At 64.4% G+C, this 14,293-nt stretch overlaps 1 protein-coding gene across 1 annotated transcript in view; it reads left to right on the top strand.

Moving 5' to 3' along the window:
- The window catches only part of FAM155B (family with sequence similarity 155 member B), a 21,263-nt gene extending 7,281 nt beyond the window's left edge, over positions 1 to 13,982 (top strand). Inside the window, exons 2-4 of the mRNA XM_026054642.1 lie at positions 6 to 296; positions 12,929 to 13,100; positions 13,432 to 13,982. Of these exons, the coding sequence (XP_025910427.1) occupies positions 6 to 296; positions 12,929 to 13,100; positions 13,432 to 13,826 (858 nt within the window). The 3' untranslated portion in view covers positions 13,827 to 13,982. The remainder of the gene's footprint in view (positions 1 to 5; positions 297 to 12,928; positions 13,101 to 13,431) is intronic.
- The last annotated feature ends 311 nt before the right edge of the window (positions 13,983 to 14,293 follow it).

Raw genomic sequence — 14,293 nt, 5'->3', positions numbered from 1 at the left:
TGCAGGCCTACTTTAGGAACTTCAACCTCTCTTTTTGTGATACTTACACGATCTGGGACCTGCTGCGGGAGATGGCCGGCCCGGACAGCCTGGACTGCAGCCTGGACAACCTCCTGGTGGACTTCGTGGCCGCGGCGGCCGGGGCGCTGGGCGGCGAGGCCTGTAGCAGCTGCGTCCAGGCGTACCAGAGGCTGGACCAACACGCTCAGGAAAAATACGAGGAGTTCGACCTCTTGCTGGAGAAATACTTGCAATCGGATGACTACTCGGTTAGATCCTGCATAAGAGACTGCAAGGTAGGAGGGCGTCCCGTCGCCTCCCGCGCCCGTGTGGCAGCTCCAGGCGGCCCGCGTGTTTTCCTGCGCCCGGTCCCTGTTCCTGCCCTCCTGCCTCCGGCAGCTCCGTCCTCCTCCCTGCTGCCCTGTGGACTTCCCTGCCTTCCTGGCCGCCCTGCCCGGCGCTGCTGCCCGGCCGACCCCGGCTCTGCCCAGCGGGACCCGCAGCGGTCGCACCCATGCGGAGCCGGCCGTACGTGAGGCCCCTCACCGCGGCCTCGGGCCTGCCGGGGTTAGCGCCCGGGTGCCCCGCGACCAGCCAAGGAGAGGGGACCCCTGCGCACCCCCCGGCTCTGCCCCTGCAGCCGGTGCTGGAGCAGGAGGGTGCCGCGGGGCTGGGCGAGCAGGGGGAGCCCCCCGGGTGTCCCTGTCCACCCCCCGGCACCAGCAGGTCCCTGCGTGGAGGCTCCCAGTGACTGGGCCGGACGCGCTGCCCTGGCTGGGTCTGGAGCCCCGGGAGCAGCGCACGGAGCAGGGCACCCTGCAGGAGCCCGGGCGCCCGGCCCAGCCTCGAGGCGTTAAACCGCTCAGCCCGGCACCTGGGTGCCGGGCGTTAAACAACTGTCCTGTCCAGTGCGGTGGCAGGGCCGGCCTTGCGGAGCCGTCCTTCCCCAGCCCAGATGCCGAGTTTTATCCCGGCCCCGTGCTCCTCGGGGGTATCTGYCTGGCTCCCCGATGCAGTCGCCCTGGGAATGTTGTCTCCAGGGAGTGTAATGATGTTCCCATGGAACCCGTGTCCCCTTCCCRAGCAGCGTGTGGCTTGGGTAGCACCAGCAGCGCCCGGCCTTACTGGGAGGATGCAGAGGGAAGCGGCTGCGGGTGCCCATCCCCATCCCCATGGGCAGGATCCCGCCCGTGACCGGGGCGCCGCGCCGCTCTGCAAGGCCCCTTTCCCCACGGAGCCAGGTCAGCTCTTCGGGAGCTGCCTGCCCCAGCACCCTGCGGTTGCAGGGCACAGGCTGCACTGTGCGGGTCGCTGCCCTGCACGGTGGCACCGTGGCCGGCCGCAGGAGCTCTGGACGGCCGCCGCGACAATGACGCCGGCCCCGTGTCCTGCCGGGCTGCGTCCTGCGCGTGCAGGGGATGTYGGACTCGTGTCCCCAGAGTCACCTGCCGGGCAGGGTTGGCGGAGGGCAGGGGAGGTGGCAGGGCTGTGGCGAGGCCACGTGCGTGGCCGCCCTGCCAGGCCAGGTAAAGCTTGGTGTCCAGTCTACATGCACTCGGTGGCTCTTCAGAAGATCCACGATGCTCCATCACAAGAGACCAGGTTTACGGGGGCTGAGAGAGGAAGAGCGCGGSGTGACGGGCCCGAAGCCCTCGTCACATCCCGCACCGGGGGCCGTGCTGGGCTGCCCCTCTGCAGGTGACACCGGGGGTGTCGGGAGGTGCGCGTCCGGCGGGACACGCAGCTGGAGGCAGCGGTGCGGTGTCCGCGTGTCCTGCATGCCCCRGGAGCTCCCGCTGGAAGCATCTAGAAGCAGAGCCCTGCTCCCACGTGTCCGCCCTGGGCTCCGCGCGCTCCTCGGGGCTGCTGGGCACAGACGTGGCGCTCGCAGCAGCAGCAGCAGTGCCCGGCTCGCAGCTCYCAGCGGCCGCGCTGCCGCCTTCGCAGCCGTGCCAGGGAGCACCCGCGGGCCCTGCCGGGAGGAGCCCACTCGGCTTCCCCAGCCCGGCATTCCCACCAGGCCCGCGCACCGGGGCACTGGGGGCTCCCGCTCTGCTCAGCACCTTGGCAAAGCCAGGCCATGTAGTTAAGGTGCTCCCGAGCTTCTGTATGTGCCTTACTTGAGGCTCGCGCCGTTGCCGGTCTGGACTTTGCCCTCGTGGCCACTGTTCCCCATTTGCGAAACGAGGCTAATAGCAAATTCGCCCAGTGTTGTGGCGAGCAGTGAATCCTGGCCTGATTTCCRAGCACCTGTGACTCCTGCAGACTTCGGCAGGGGCTGTCCTCACTCGCTGCTCTGGAAAAGTGGGTTGCTGGTGAGTTTGAAGCAACCTGAATCTGCTAAGTCCTCTCCAAATGCTGAATAATCCTGCATTTCGAATGCTGCCGTGGCTGCGTGCTGCTCCTGTGAGCACCTGCTGTCAGCAGCGGCAGAGCAGCACAGAGCAACATGGTGCAGAGAGCGGAAGAGAAGCGGCCCTCGTCAGAGCAAGAAACGGGCGGCTGAGCCCGCGTGTGGCTCCCGCGGGAGCCCCGGAGGGGCCCAGCAGCCGTGCGGCGCTCAGGGCTTTGGTGCCGAATGGACGGGGCGAGGGCACGAGCAGGGAGCTCCGGGACCCGCTCCGGGCGGCACCTTCCCGAGCTGCTGCTTTAGCGGGAGCCTGGGGCAGGGACCCCGGCATGGGGTAGCAAAGAGCCCAACCTCCCCCCCAGTCCAGATCCTTCCTCTTCCCTGGATAAAAGACGGGAAGTCGCTGGCTGGGAAGCGACGCGCTCCCAGCCCTCCCGCACATGTCCTGCAGCAACGGGTGCTTGGGCAGAGCCACCCGCGCCACCGGTAATGAGTCCCCCAGGAGCAGCACAGCTCGGTAAACACGACGAGCGCTGGAGCTCTTCGGCAGCCAGACCGTCCCCGGGGTGGTTGGTCCGCGTTGCATCTGTTTCCAAACAGGAGCAGGAGCCGCGCGGAGCAGCCTGTTGCTTTGGGAGCTCTGCCCCAGCTGCGGGCTCTGCGGGCKCTGCCGTTTGTTGGCTGTTTGCTGTTGGTTTGGTGGGGACAACCCCGCGGTGCCCTGTTAATAAATCAGCCTTGGCCCCCTGCTTTCCAGGTGCTCTGTGACCAGGCTGCATGAGCAGAGCTGGGCTCGGGCTGTGCCCGGCTGAGGAGAAGCTGCTGGAACCAAGCGGCCCTGGGGATGCTGGAGTGATGGAGCACCAGGCGCTGGGAAAGTCGCAGGTCTTTCCCGGAGCTGGGAGCGCAGCGGGCAGGGCAGGGCAGGCAAAATCCCTCACCAGACCCTGCRTAAGGGAGAAACTCCTCGGGATGATGGGGTCCTGTGGAAGCAACCCAGCTGCTTAGACCACCCGTTGCTGTAATAGTCCTTAGACCTTATTTTCCTGCTTGGAAGTAATTCCCGGGCAGCTCCGTTCCTGCACGCATCATTGCTATTCCAGCGCAGCACCATTAGCTTCTGAAAGCGCTTTGCTTACTGCTCCTGTAGCTAACACAAAATACCCTGTGTAGCCGAAAGACAGCAAAGCACAGAAGCGCATCTGGGCTTCGTGTTCGGCTGGGCTTCATGTTCGGTTGGGTTTTGTGTTCGGCTGGGCTTCGTGTTCGCTTGCCCCTCACCTTGCAGGGGTTGCGGGGGTCCCTGCGGTTCCGCCGGGCTGCCCCATGGCCCTGCTGTCCTCGCTGCGTTTGGGACGGCGGCCCAGGCAGCTTCTGCTTCATGCGGCAGAGACTTGGAGGCCTGGGCAGAAAAGGGCAGAGCTGCTTGTTTTCGTTCTGCCTGGGGGAGGAAAATTCATTAAATGAGCATGAGAGCTGCAATTAGCTGCCTGCCACYTCCGGCTCCTCTCCCGGCCTGTTGCTTGTGCCCCCTCGCGCTGCYGGATGTGTTAGACTCCATGCACGGGGCAGTTGCAGGGGTCGTGTCGATGGCTTCGTTGGCACCACACGCTTGCACAGCCCCGCACCATGGCAGGCGCAGGGACAAACCTGCACGATTCAGTCCAAACCATCTTTGGACTGAGAAAAAAATGCATTTTGGGTGCCTGGGCTGCATGAGCCCCCAGGGAGCGTCTGCTGCCACCCAGGGTCCCTCCTCGCTGCCGGGTCGGCTCCCTGAGGCGCAGAGCCCGCCTGGGCAGGGCGGCCCTGCTCGCTGCATGGGCACGGGGACGCGGTGGCACGGAGGTGGCACAGCAGGCAGGGCATCCTTGGGGCTTCCTTCCTTCCCTCCTTCGCAGCCTTGGGGCCCCTTTCCAGGCAGCTGAGTGGTGCTGCTGCCCGCAGCACGGGGCCATTAGAGGTTTGCTCCTTTAAGGCAGGAGCGCTGTATTTATAGCCTCTCCCGCAGCCAATAGCCACTATGGAGAGCTCTCTTAAAAGTGCAAATTCCAACCATTAATAGGGCAAATAAAGATGTATGGGCCGAAGTCTGGTGAATTAGGGACTCATTATGTTGCAAGAAACAAAGCTGTGGGCAGAGGAGGGCTGACAGCAGGGACCRGCGGGGCAGGTTGGTGAATCTCTCCTGCTCGAGGGAGGGCTGGCAGCACCGGCAGCAGCTCCACTTTTATTAGATTAGCCACGTTTCTCCGTGTGCCTCAGCCTGTAGCTCCTGAATCCCCTGGCGGCCCTCGCCAGCTCTCTCCCCTTCTCTCCCGCTGTTTCCCCCATGCCAGGGATGTTATTTGCTGGAGAGACCATTTGTGGGAATGCAGTGGGGCAGAATTTCACCCACCTTTGTGCTTCACTCACCCTCATGCTAAGCGCTTGTGCTTTGCTGCTGCCTGGATGTTGCTGGTGACGCTGCGAGAGGTCCCGTCCAGGTCTGGCCCTGGAGCCCGTGACGAGGCGCCCGGGTACAGCACAGAGCTGCAGAGCAGAATTGCTGCTGCCCTGGGCTAACCCTCCCCGGGGTCCTGTTTTCTTGTTCTTTGGCCAGCAGCAACCAGAGGCCTGGGCAGCCTCCTGCCCGCACGGCATCTTCYGGGAACTGGAGCTCTGCACCGGGAAGGCAGGCGCGGGCAGCGGGGCCGCCGGGGCCGCTCTCACCCTCTGCCTGCTGCTGCCCAGGCACCACCGACCGCGCTGGGCACCGGGCGGCTTCACCCAGGGTGCTGCTGCACTCACAGTGCTGCAGCCCTCCTGACCCGTCGGCCCACGCCAGGAGGTGGGAGATGCCCCTCAGCACCTCCAGCAAAATTAGTTCTCCMGCAAAGGAAATCCGCAGGTTTAGCTGCGTGGTTGCGGCGGCCGCATCCTCCAACACGGGGAGCTTTGTGCTGCGAGAGGTAGCTCGGCTGCTTTAAAACAGAGATCAAAGATCACTTGGGTTTTCTAAGCAAGACACAGCAAAAAAGAAAAAGCCAAAAATGAATCTGCTGGTCAAAGGAGGTTGCAATAGGAAAGTTCCAGGGTGTGGGAAATGCCTGGCGCGTGCCCCACGTTTGCTCCTGCCGAGCTCCGTGCTGCMGGGTGGAGGGCACCTGGGTGCCTGTGTGCTGCCAGGCCCTGGTTTGGGCCGTGTTTCTTTGTGCGTTTCCTTCTTGCAGAGCAAAGCCCACGGGCCGGCCTGGGTGGACACCAGCTTCTCTCCCCTGCGCCCTTGCGTGCGATGTGCAGCCCTGGGACGTTTCGGGGTATTTGGCTGCCTGTCCCTTCACCCTGACCYGCGAATGGTCTTGTTGGTGCTTAGGGAAAGAGGCAGTTGGGGTCGCTAGAGGTGTCTTGTCCTGGCAGAGCAGCCGAGCTCATGGGTGTCACCGGGCCGACGTGCAAAGGAGGCCGAGATCCGACTGCATTCCGGTGCCACCAAGGAGCTGCCGCCGTGTCCTGCTGTGTCCCTGCGTGGTGTTGCTGAGCAGGGGAAGGGGCAGCTCTGGTGGGACAGTCCCTGGTGGCTCAGACGGCCCCGGACACATCCCAGGAGAGCACCTGCCCTGCATCCCACCCRCCTTCCACAGCCCACAGGGATGGATGCGCATCCGGCGGGATGGAGGCACCGCTGGAGCCGGAGCYGCAGAGCTGCCGGCTGGACCAGGGGCTGCTCCCGGCTGCCCAAGGCTGCTGCAGCCGTCACRGCGCGACCCTGAGGATGCAGCTCGTGGCGGGCGCTGCTCGGAGCGCTCCATGCACTGCCGTGGGCAGGCAGGGCCTCGGGGACAGCACATCCGTGAGTGGGGCGCGCAGGGCGGCCCCTGCCACTGCCTCCGCCAGCCCTGGCCCTGTGTGTCTGTGGCTTCCCTCCCGCTGCAGGGACGGGAACATCTCCAGCTCCACACATTCCCCTGGGAATCYGAGACTGGAGGACTTGGCACCTGAGCTGCCATCTCCTCTCTGCTCCGCAGCCTCTGCACGGCCTCCGGTAGACGGAGGGTGAGCGGGAAGGGGCCGGTCCCTGTGCGGGGCCGGCAGCCGGAGCGCACCCCGTGTCCCGAGGAAACCTGCCCGTTTAATGAGTGTCGCGCACGCCGAGCTGGAAGCCGAGGCGGCGGCTGCAAGTCTTTTCCTGGCCCTGCAGTTATTACAGAACGGCCCGGCGGTCGTGCAGGCTGCGCGGAGGCCTCGCTGCACACAGAGCCCCCGTTCCGCTGCTGGATCCCTTCATCATCTCCTCGTTAAGCAGACAGCTGGGACAAGCTGAGGTTTCCTTGGAAGTTTCCTAGCAGGCGGCATTTGGGAAGGGCCACTGTGGCTGCTGCAGCCGGAGGGAGCAGTGATGTTGTTGATGGAATAGGGGGGCTGCCCTCACCCGGCCCCGTTCCCTCACACGGGCTCATCCCTAGGGACGGAGCCCCGTTCCCCCCTGCTCCTCGGGTGATGGAGGTGAGGTCCCTGCGTCGCTGCTGAGCGTGTCCCCGTGCCTGGAGCTGCGCRAGACCTGCTGGTCCTGCTGCTCGCCTGCCGTGCAGGCCGTGGGCCGAGCGGCTCTGCATCTGTGATGGGTTCCTGAGGAGGAGGATGCCCTGTTTTTCAGAGCAACAGGAGAGCCGCCTGCCCGGAAAAAGGCAGGGTGATCTTCAGCGGAGCTGAGTGGCAGGAGCTGGAGCGATCCTTGCAGCGGGAGCGATCCTTGCAGCAGGATGTAGGCTTGAAAGGAGAACAGTCCCCTGCTTGAGGGGCAGCRGTGCCGGCAGCATGAGCTCGGACCAGAGCCCGACCCGAGAGAATTGTGTTCTGGACACCTCAGGCTTCCCGGGATGCAGGCAGAGCATCTCCGCTATGTAGTGCCGGGCACGTTAGACCTCCCRGGGAAGCATGTGGTGCTTTACTCAGTTACTTGCTTTTCTTACCCAGTTATTTTACGATATTACTTGCTATTGCTCCAGGACGGGTCTCACTTACGTCTTGTGCATAGCCGTGGGTTGCTTCGTGTTATTCCTCTGTCCCTCCTGGAGTCCCTTGCAGGGATGTTCCAAGGGATGCGCTGGGTGCGTGAGCGGTGCTGCYGGCCCCTGCGCCCCCGGCCCGTTTCGGTGCCGCTGCTGCTGCTGTTTCGGGCCGGGGGCCTCCCAGGTGGCTCGGCCGCAGGGACTCCCTCCATGGACCTGGTACCAAGCGCTGTTTGCATCTCACAAAGAGCAGCCGCCACGGATGCCTCCGCACAGGCCCCGCCGAGCCGGGCAGCCTGCAGGAGGGACGGCAGCGGGCGAGGAGGTGCACGGAACCCCTGCGTCCGAAACCTCCCGTGCAGGAAGGTCCCTCATGGAGCGGCAGTGCCTTGCAGAGCATGCTGTGGATGCTCACGTGGGCTCAGGGCCCTGGATGAGGGCTTGGAAGAGAAAGAAATCTCCTGGCTGTTACTAAGCAGACGGGGAATCTGGCTGTGAGGAGCCCTCTGATTTGCTGGGGAAATCCGCTGAGCCGGGGGTAGCCCGAGGCCGGGGAGAGCCGCGGGCTGCCGGTCCTGCTCCCCGGCCCCTGCTCATCCCGCCGCGGCTCCCGGGCGGTTCCGCTGCGCGCAGCCGGAGAGCRGGATCCTCTCTGCTGCCTCTGGCACCTGGGATTCATCCCCATCCCGCTGGTGACTCCAGTGTAGRGTGAGGTCCTAATGGTTGCTGCACATCCCTGTCCTTTGCGGCGCATGGAGCCCGTGCGGAGGCGCCGCTGGCTCCCGGTGCCAGCCTGGGTGTCTCTCTGGCCTGCCGGTCACCATGGAAACCGTGCGGGATGCAGGATTTTTCCCGGCCTCCCGTGCTTGCCCAGGCTCTGTCCCCGCGCRCGCAGGGCCCCTGGAAGGGGAGGCTCCAGCCGGGCTCCAAGCCAGGCTGCAGCGCCCAGGGCGGACACAGGCCGGGGCGCTCCGGTCCTGTCCACCCTTAGAATCTCCTGGCAATGGATGCTTCGGAAAAGGGTGGTTTCCTGCACGAGGGTTTTCATGGTGTTCGGCCGAACAGCCACGTGCGGCCGGGCCCACCCGGTGCCGGGAGCCGCCGCTTTGCGGAGCCAGGAGCGCCCCGTGTGCCCGGAGAAGCTCCCCGGCCCCGTCRGGCACTGCGTAATTCATGGCTGGTGGCACTGGAGTGTCTGGCCTTTATTTTTTTATATCCTATCTAATGTAACAGGATGTTCTCATTATCTGTATAAATGTTTAATCTACTCCTGAGTCCCGCTAAGCTCTTGGCTGCAGCAGTGTCTAACCGCAGCGGCTCCTCAAGCGGTCCTGATGGATGGCAGGGACCGGATTTTTCTCTCTGTCCCAACATCCATCATCTTCATCTGCAACTTCRTAACAGTCTGTAATTACTTTTTAACTAGTTAGTCTGATAATAGTTAGGCAACTAACTAACCGACCTGTTACCTACTGCCCCATCCGGGGGCCAGCAGGACAGGGGGTGCTCCCCGTTCTTTGCTGTTTGTTCTCATGCCAAGAAATCCCTTGGCTCCCGAGCACTGCCCACTCTCTCCACAGCTCCTCTGGCCTCCCAGTTCCTCTTTGAGCTTCCCGTTCCGGATATGCCTTCTCTACAGGACGGTGCTTTTTAGGGAGTTGGGTAACCAGTCTCTTGTGCTTCTGAAGGGCTGGGTGCTGGGAGAAGGGCTGCACCGGAGCCAGAAACCCTCCTGCGTCCCCCCGGGTTCCTGGTCTCTTCCTGGCCACTGCTCGCCCTCCCGTCCGGCCGCATCCCGCGGTGCTGGCGGCTGTGGATCCCATGGGGGCCGAACGCGCGTGGGGCGTTGCGTGGGGTGTGATAACGTGCGGGAGGCTCTGCGGTGCCGGCAGCTCCGCTCGTCGCGCTCCGCGGCGCAGGCCCCTCTCCCCGAGGAGAGAGMCGCTGCTCTTGGGTCTTGCTCAGCGTCGCTCGCTCCGCTATCACTAAACCCGCAGGCCTGACGTTATCCCGGGACCCCGGCCATCTGCCGCGCTCGCCTGCAGTGAGAGCCAGGGTGTTTTCGGGGGACGCGAGCGCGCGCGGGGCTGCTCGTGCAGGCGCCGTTCCCGCAGCAATCGGCCTGGAAGGAGCCCGTTCCTCCCGAGCTCTGCCCTGCGGCCCCGCGGCGGGGCCCTCAGAGCCGGCGACCTCGTGGTGACGGACGCTCCGGTGCCTTGTCCTTGCACGCCGGGCCGAGCGCCGCGTCCCCGGGCTCCGCTGGGCACGAGGTGCCTTCCACAGCAGCAGTGGTGATGGGCAGGGAGCTCGGAGAGGAGCCGCGGGTGACGAAAGGACTGGGAGAGAGGCTTGCAGGAAGTGAGAGAGAGTAAATCAGTCGAGCTTGCCTAAGTTATGACTAAATGGGGACTGTGATACATCTGCAAATGTTAGAAATGTGTAAACACCATGAAAGGAGAGGAGTGATTTGTGGAATGATTGAAGGGAATGAACTTTCGGGTGGGAAGATGTAGGTCAGATCCCAAGGAAAACTTGCAGGCTGCAAGGGATGAAGTTCTTGGTGCTGAAACAGCCTCCCCAGGAAACCTGCCCATCGATGTGATGGTGGACGTCGCCGCGGATGCTCTGCCGCTCCCGGGAGCGCCCCCGGSTCCCCCTGGCACCGCCACGTAATTCAGCGCAAAAGGGCACTGTGCGGGGAGGACTGCGCCGCTGCTCCGCTGCCTATTGCACCTCTGCGCGGCCCGGGGCACCGGGAGGCTCCCGCCTGCCGCTYGCGGTTGCACTGATGGTCTAAGGGTCTTTCCCAACCATAGTGGCTCTGTAAGCGGGCCCTGCAGCAGCTGCTCCTCCGGCTCGAGGGCGAGTCGCTGGTTCTGGGCAGTTTGCTGCCTTTGGATCACGTTTGTTGCAGGTTTAACCTTTTCCCTTCCCGTGAATTGCTTGTGGATGGTGCTGGGCCCCGTGGGAGCCCCTTAGGCTTTGCAGGAGCCGCTCTGTGAGCAGCCACAGCCCTGCGCGCTGCCTACGAGGCTCCGGGCGCCCTGCAGCAGCTGCCCAGCCCGGGCTGCTCCCGCCTCCGCTCGCTCCGCGGCTCCGGCTCCGCAGGCCCCGGAGCAGGGATGCAGCAGGATGCCTGTGCCCTCTAATGGGGAAAAGGAGAATTCCTCTTGCCGAGCCACCGGGTACAGATTCCTGGCAGAGCCGGGCGCTTTGTTCCCAGAGAGCCCTCGGGAAGGGCCCCTGGGATTTGAGGACCCTCCCTGCGCCTCTTTGCAGGGCTGCGGCCGCCGGGTTCTCCCGTAGTGCCTGTTTCTCCCTCGTGCTCTGTTTTTGCTGCACATCAGGCACCTGTAGATSCACAGAAATAACAGCATGGTGAAGCAGGCTGGAGTAGGAGAAAGATGCAGCCCACCTAGTGAAGGATTGAAGAACTCCTAGAGCRGGTTCTGTCCTCTCTAGTCAGCAGATGGTTTGAAGCACATTTTATTTCTTCTGGTTTTCCATCTCATCTATTGCAATGCATCATTATCCACTGACATATCTATGCCTCCTTTATGTCCTATTAAGGTCCCATTGAAACGCAATGATGGATACTCATTTCCCTAATGAGAAAAACTAATCGCACTTGCTAAGCGCGGTGTGCCAGCCCTGCTGGAGGATCCTTCTCCGGGAGGATCCTCCCGGCCCCGCGCTGCCCTGGTGCCGCTCGTGTCGTCCCCCGGGGCCCAGAGGCTGTTATTAGGGTGTGTGTTAAAGCTGAGCCAGTGCCCCRGGCGGCCCGGGGGCAGCTGCCCTTGCGGTTCCGTTCGGGGATGACGGGTCCGGCTGCAGTGGGTCGCTCCGGGGAGCTTTCCCGGCGCGCGGTGTCCGTGGCTGGTGCTTGGCCCGGCCAAGGGGCAGCATGGTCCTGCATGGCCCCGGCCTCCGGCTGGCGCTTGTGCAGCTGCTGGAGTCACTGGAGCCGTCCTGCTGCCGGAGCCTGGGCCGTGAGGAAGATCCTGTTCGCAGCCTCCCCTCCAGGAAACCTCCAAGCCACCTGAAACAGCCCCGGGGCCACCTCCGGCAGAGCCAGATCCGTCCCTCCCCGTGATTTCCCTGCTACTGGTTTCCCAGGGATGCCGGCAGCTCCGACGGCAGCTCCGGCCTCACTTCCCAGCCTCCGGAGCTGCCAGGAACGGCGGGGCTGGACGGGGGCTGGATGGGGCTGCAGGCTCCTGTGCAGCCTCCAGGCACTCCTCCATGGAAGAGGCTTCGGGCCGCGAGGCCGCGGGCAGGAGCGCGGTGGGATGGGGAGGAGGGCACATCCCGACGGCCCCAGCCCTCGGCCCCGCGCGGGACGGAGCTCAATGGGGCTCGTGTGGAGCGAGACCCCGGCGCTCCCGTCCCTGGTGGCCCCGGTGTCCCCAGCGCTGTGCGGGCTCCTTCCTGGAGCGCAGCCCGAGCGCTCGACGTGCCGCGGGCCAGCAGAGCCGCGGCCGGCCCGGGCGCGGAGCTCCCCGCGCCGCAGCCTGCTCCCGCTTAAACAGCTCCCGATGAAAGTTGCACCAAAATTAACGTGCTTCCATGAAGATTCTGGTTTTCATGAATTGGCAGTTTCCAGGAAAGAAAAAAGAAACATAAAAAAACAACTTGCCAAGAATTTCTTAATGAGCTTTAATCCCGAGACGTTACCATGGGCCAAACAAAGTGATGATAAAGATCTATGCAAAACATGGGGAAACAAAGAAGAGATGTTTTTAAAGCCTCCAAAAAAGAAAAATCCAGCTGGAAGGAGCAGCACGGGGTTTACTCCAAGCGCTCTGAGGAGGGAAATTCATTCCCTTTGACTCACAGGCAGCTCTTTCTACTTGATTTCAAAGGAAGTTGGATGTGGCCATTAGCGCGGCCTGGGGTTTGTAGCTAGTGCCTGGGTACACGCAGGAGGTGCCGCGGAGGGGACCGCGGCTCCCTGGCTGCTCGGTGCTGCAGGATGGAGCCTTCCCCGTGGGGATGCCCTGGAGCCAGGAGGGAGCTTCCCCCGTGGGGATGCCCGGGAGCCAGGACGGAGCCGGAGCTGCGGTGCCAGCAGCGCCCTGGGCCACTTGGTTGGGCCACTCCGGAGCCCAAGGCAGGCGCTGGGGCTCAGCTGGGAGGGCAGAGCACAGGAGCACGTGCAGGCATTTGGTGTGTGAGCCCCCACAGCCTGCCTGCCAAATGAGGAATTCCCTACGGGAGCTGCTCGTGCGAGTGGGTGCAATGGCGCAGGGAGAGGTGCGACGGTTGTGGGAGCCCCCGGAGCAGACGGGCTGGTGCGGAGGGCGGGAAGGGTTCGGTTCCGTGGCAGGACGGGATGAGCGGAGCCGCAGCACGCGCAGGCCCAGGCGGCTTCTGCAGTGCCCCGGGTTCCGCGGCRGCTGGGAATAGCCCTCATGGATTATTTTGGTAACCAGTACAGTAAGTGACCAGATGCTGGCGAGTGTTTGTGGCGGGAGCCGAGTGCCGCAAGAGGAAACCCCTCCTGCCCTTCCCTTGCGGCTGAGCTCCTGCTGTGGCACGGCCACCCGTGGCTGCCGAGGTGACGTTTCCCTCTGGTGCCTCCCTTTAGGCTGTCTACAAGGCCTGGCTGTGCTCCGAGTATTTCAACGTGACGCAACAACAGTGCCGACACCGGATCCCATGCAAGCAATACTGCCTGGAGGTGCAGACCAGGTGCCCATTCGTGTTGCCGGACAACGACGAGCTGATCTACGGCGGCTTGCCGGGCTTCATCTGTGCGGGTGAGCGGGGCGAGCGGGGCAGGGGGGACGGCGCCGGCACCGCGGGCTGGAGGCACCTGTGGTGCTGCCCGCACGCCGCCTTCGCAGCGAGATGCCAGCGCTGGACGGAGCGGCTGGCGGCGGGCTGTGAAATCCCGGCCTCCGGGCGCCCTGAGGGAAGCGTTTTGGGGCTGGCGTGTAAAGCATGGCCATGATGCTGGACTTGCTGAACTCGTGTGGTACCTCCCTGGGGGAGCGTGCGGGGGGCACCTCGTGTCCGGCGGCGCCGTCCCCCGCGTGGCCTGCGCGGTGCTGCCGCTCGCTCACCGCTCCCCGCCACCTCTTTTGCCAGGGCTGCTCGAGACCCAGCTGCCCGAGGAGGAGGCCAAGTGCTGCGAAGTGCAATGGGACTCGTGCGCCCCGCCAGCAGACAGCAACGACGACACAGCCCCCCGGCCCCCGGCCCACGAGTCGCTCCATTCCCACCTCCATCACCAGCGGCAGAACCACCACCACCTCTACCACCACCACCACCACCACCAGTACCACCAGCCGCACCCGCCATCGCTGCTGCCCGTCTCCGCYGGCTCCCGCCTCGGCCACAGCCGTCTCCGCCTGTGCGTCCTGGTCCTCATGCTTCTGCACACCATGGTGTCCCTGTCGAGCGTGCACGGCGGCGCGGCCGGTGCGGGGCTCCCGCTGGACGCCCTGCCCGCCCTGGAGGAGGGYGTCGCGCGGGACGAGTGACGCGGAGGCGAAGGGAGGTCTCCAAGAGCAATGCCAGATCTTTTTCCACTAAGGGGGGCACACGCTATTCCTCCAATGGGAGGCACGGGATTGGGGGTGACGCACACACACACACCCCCGCACATCCCCCCAAGAGCTGCTCGCGCGGGGCATCCCCGTGATGAAGAGTCTCTAATGCGCACAGGGCTGCGGGACTCGCCTCCGAGAAGGGTTCGGTCAGGAGCAGCCGCGGCGGCGCCGGCGCACGGAGGTAGGGCCGAGGGGCAGCGAGGGCAGCGCGGGGCTGCCGCACGGGCAGCCTTGCCGAGGGGCTCCAAGAGTCACAGAACCAACCTAAGGTGGCTGCTTTCCCTGCTCGGCCTCTAGGCCCAGCAGGCTGCGATCCCCGGTGCCAGGTGGGGCGGGAAGCGGCTCCGCTCTCCAAACCCTCGTCCGTTTCCTGGCTGCGGAAAAGCAGGTCAACTGGC

The sequence above is a fragment of the Nothoprocta perdicaria genome, unplaced genomic scaffold, assembly GCF_003342845.1.
Source record: "Nothoprocta perdicaria isolate Ctin4 unplaced genomic scaffold, notPer1 scaffold_124, whole genome shotgun sequence".
NCBI lineage: Eukaryota > Metazoa > Chordata > Aves > Tinamiformes > Tinamidae > Nothoprocta > Nothoprocta perdicaria.
This window is presented reverse-complemented; position numbering and strand designations above follow the sequence as displayed.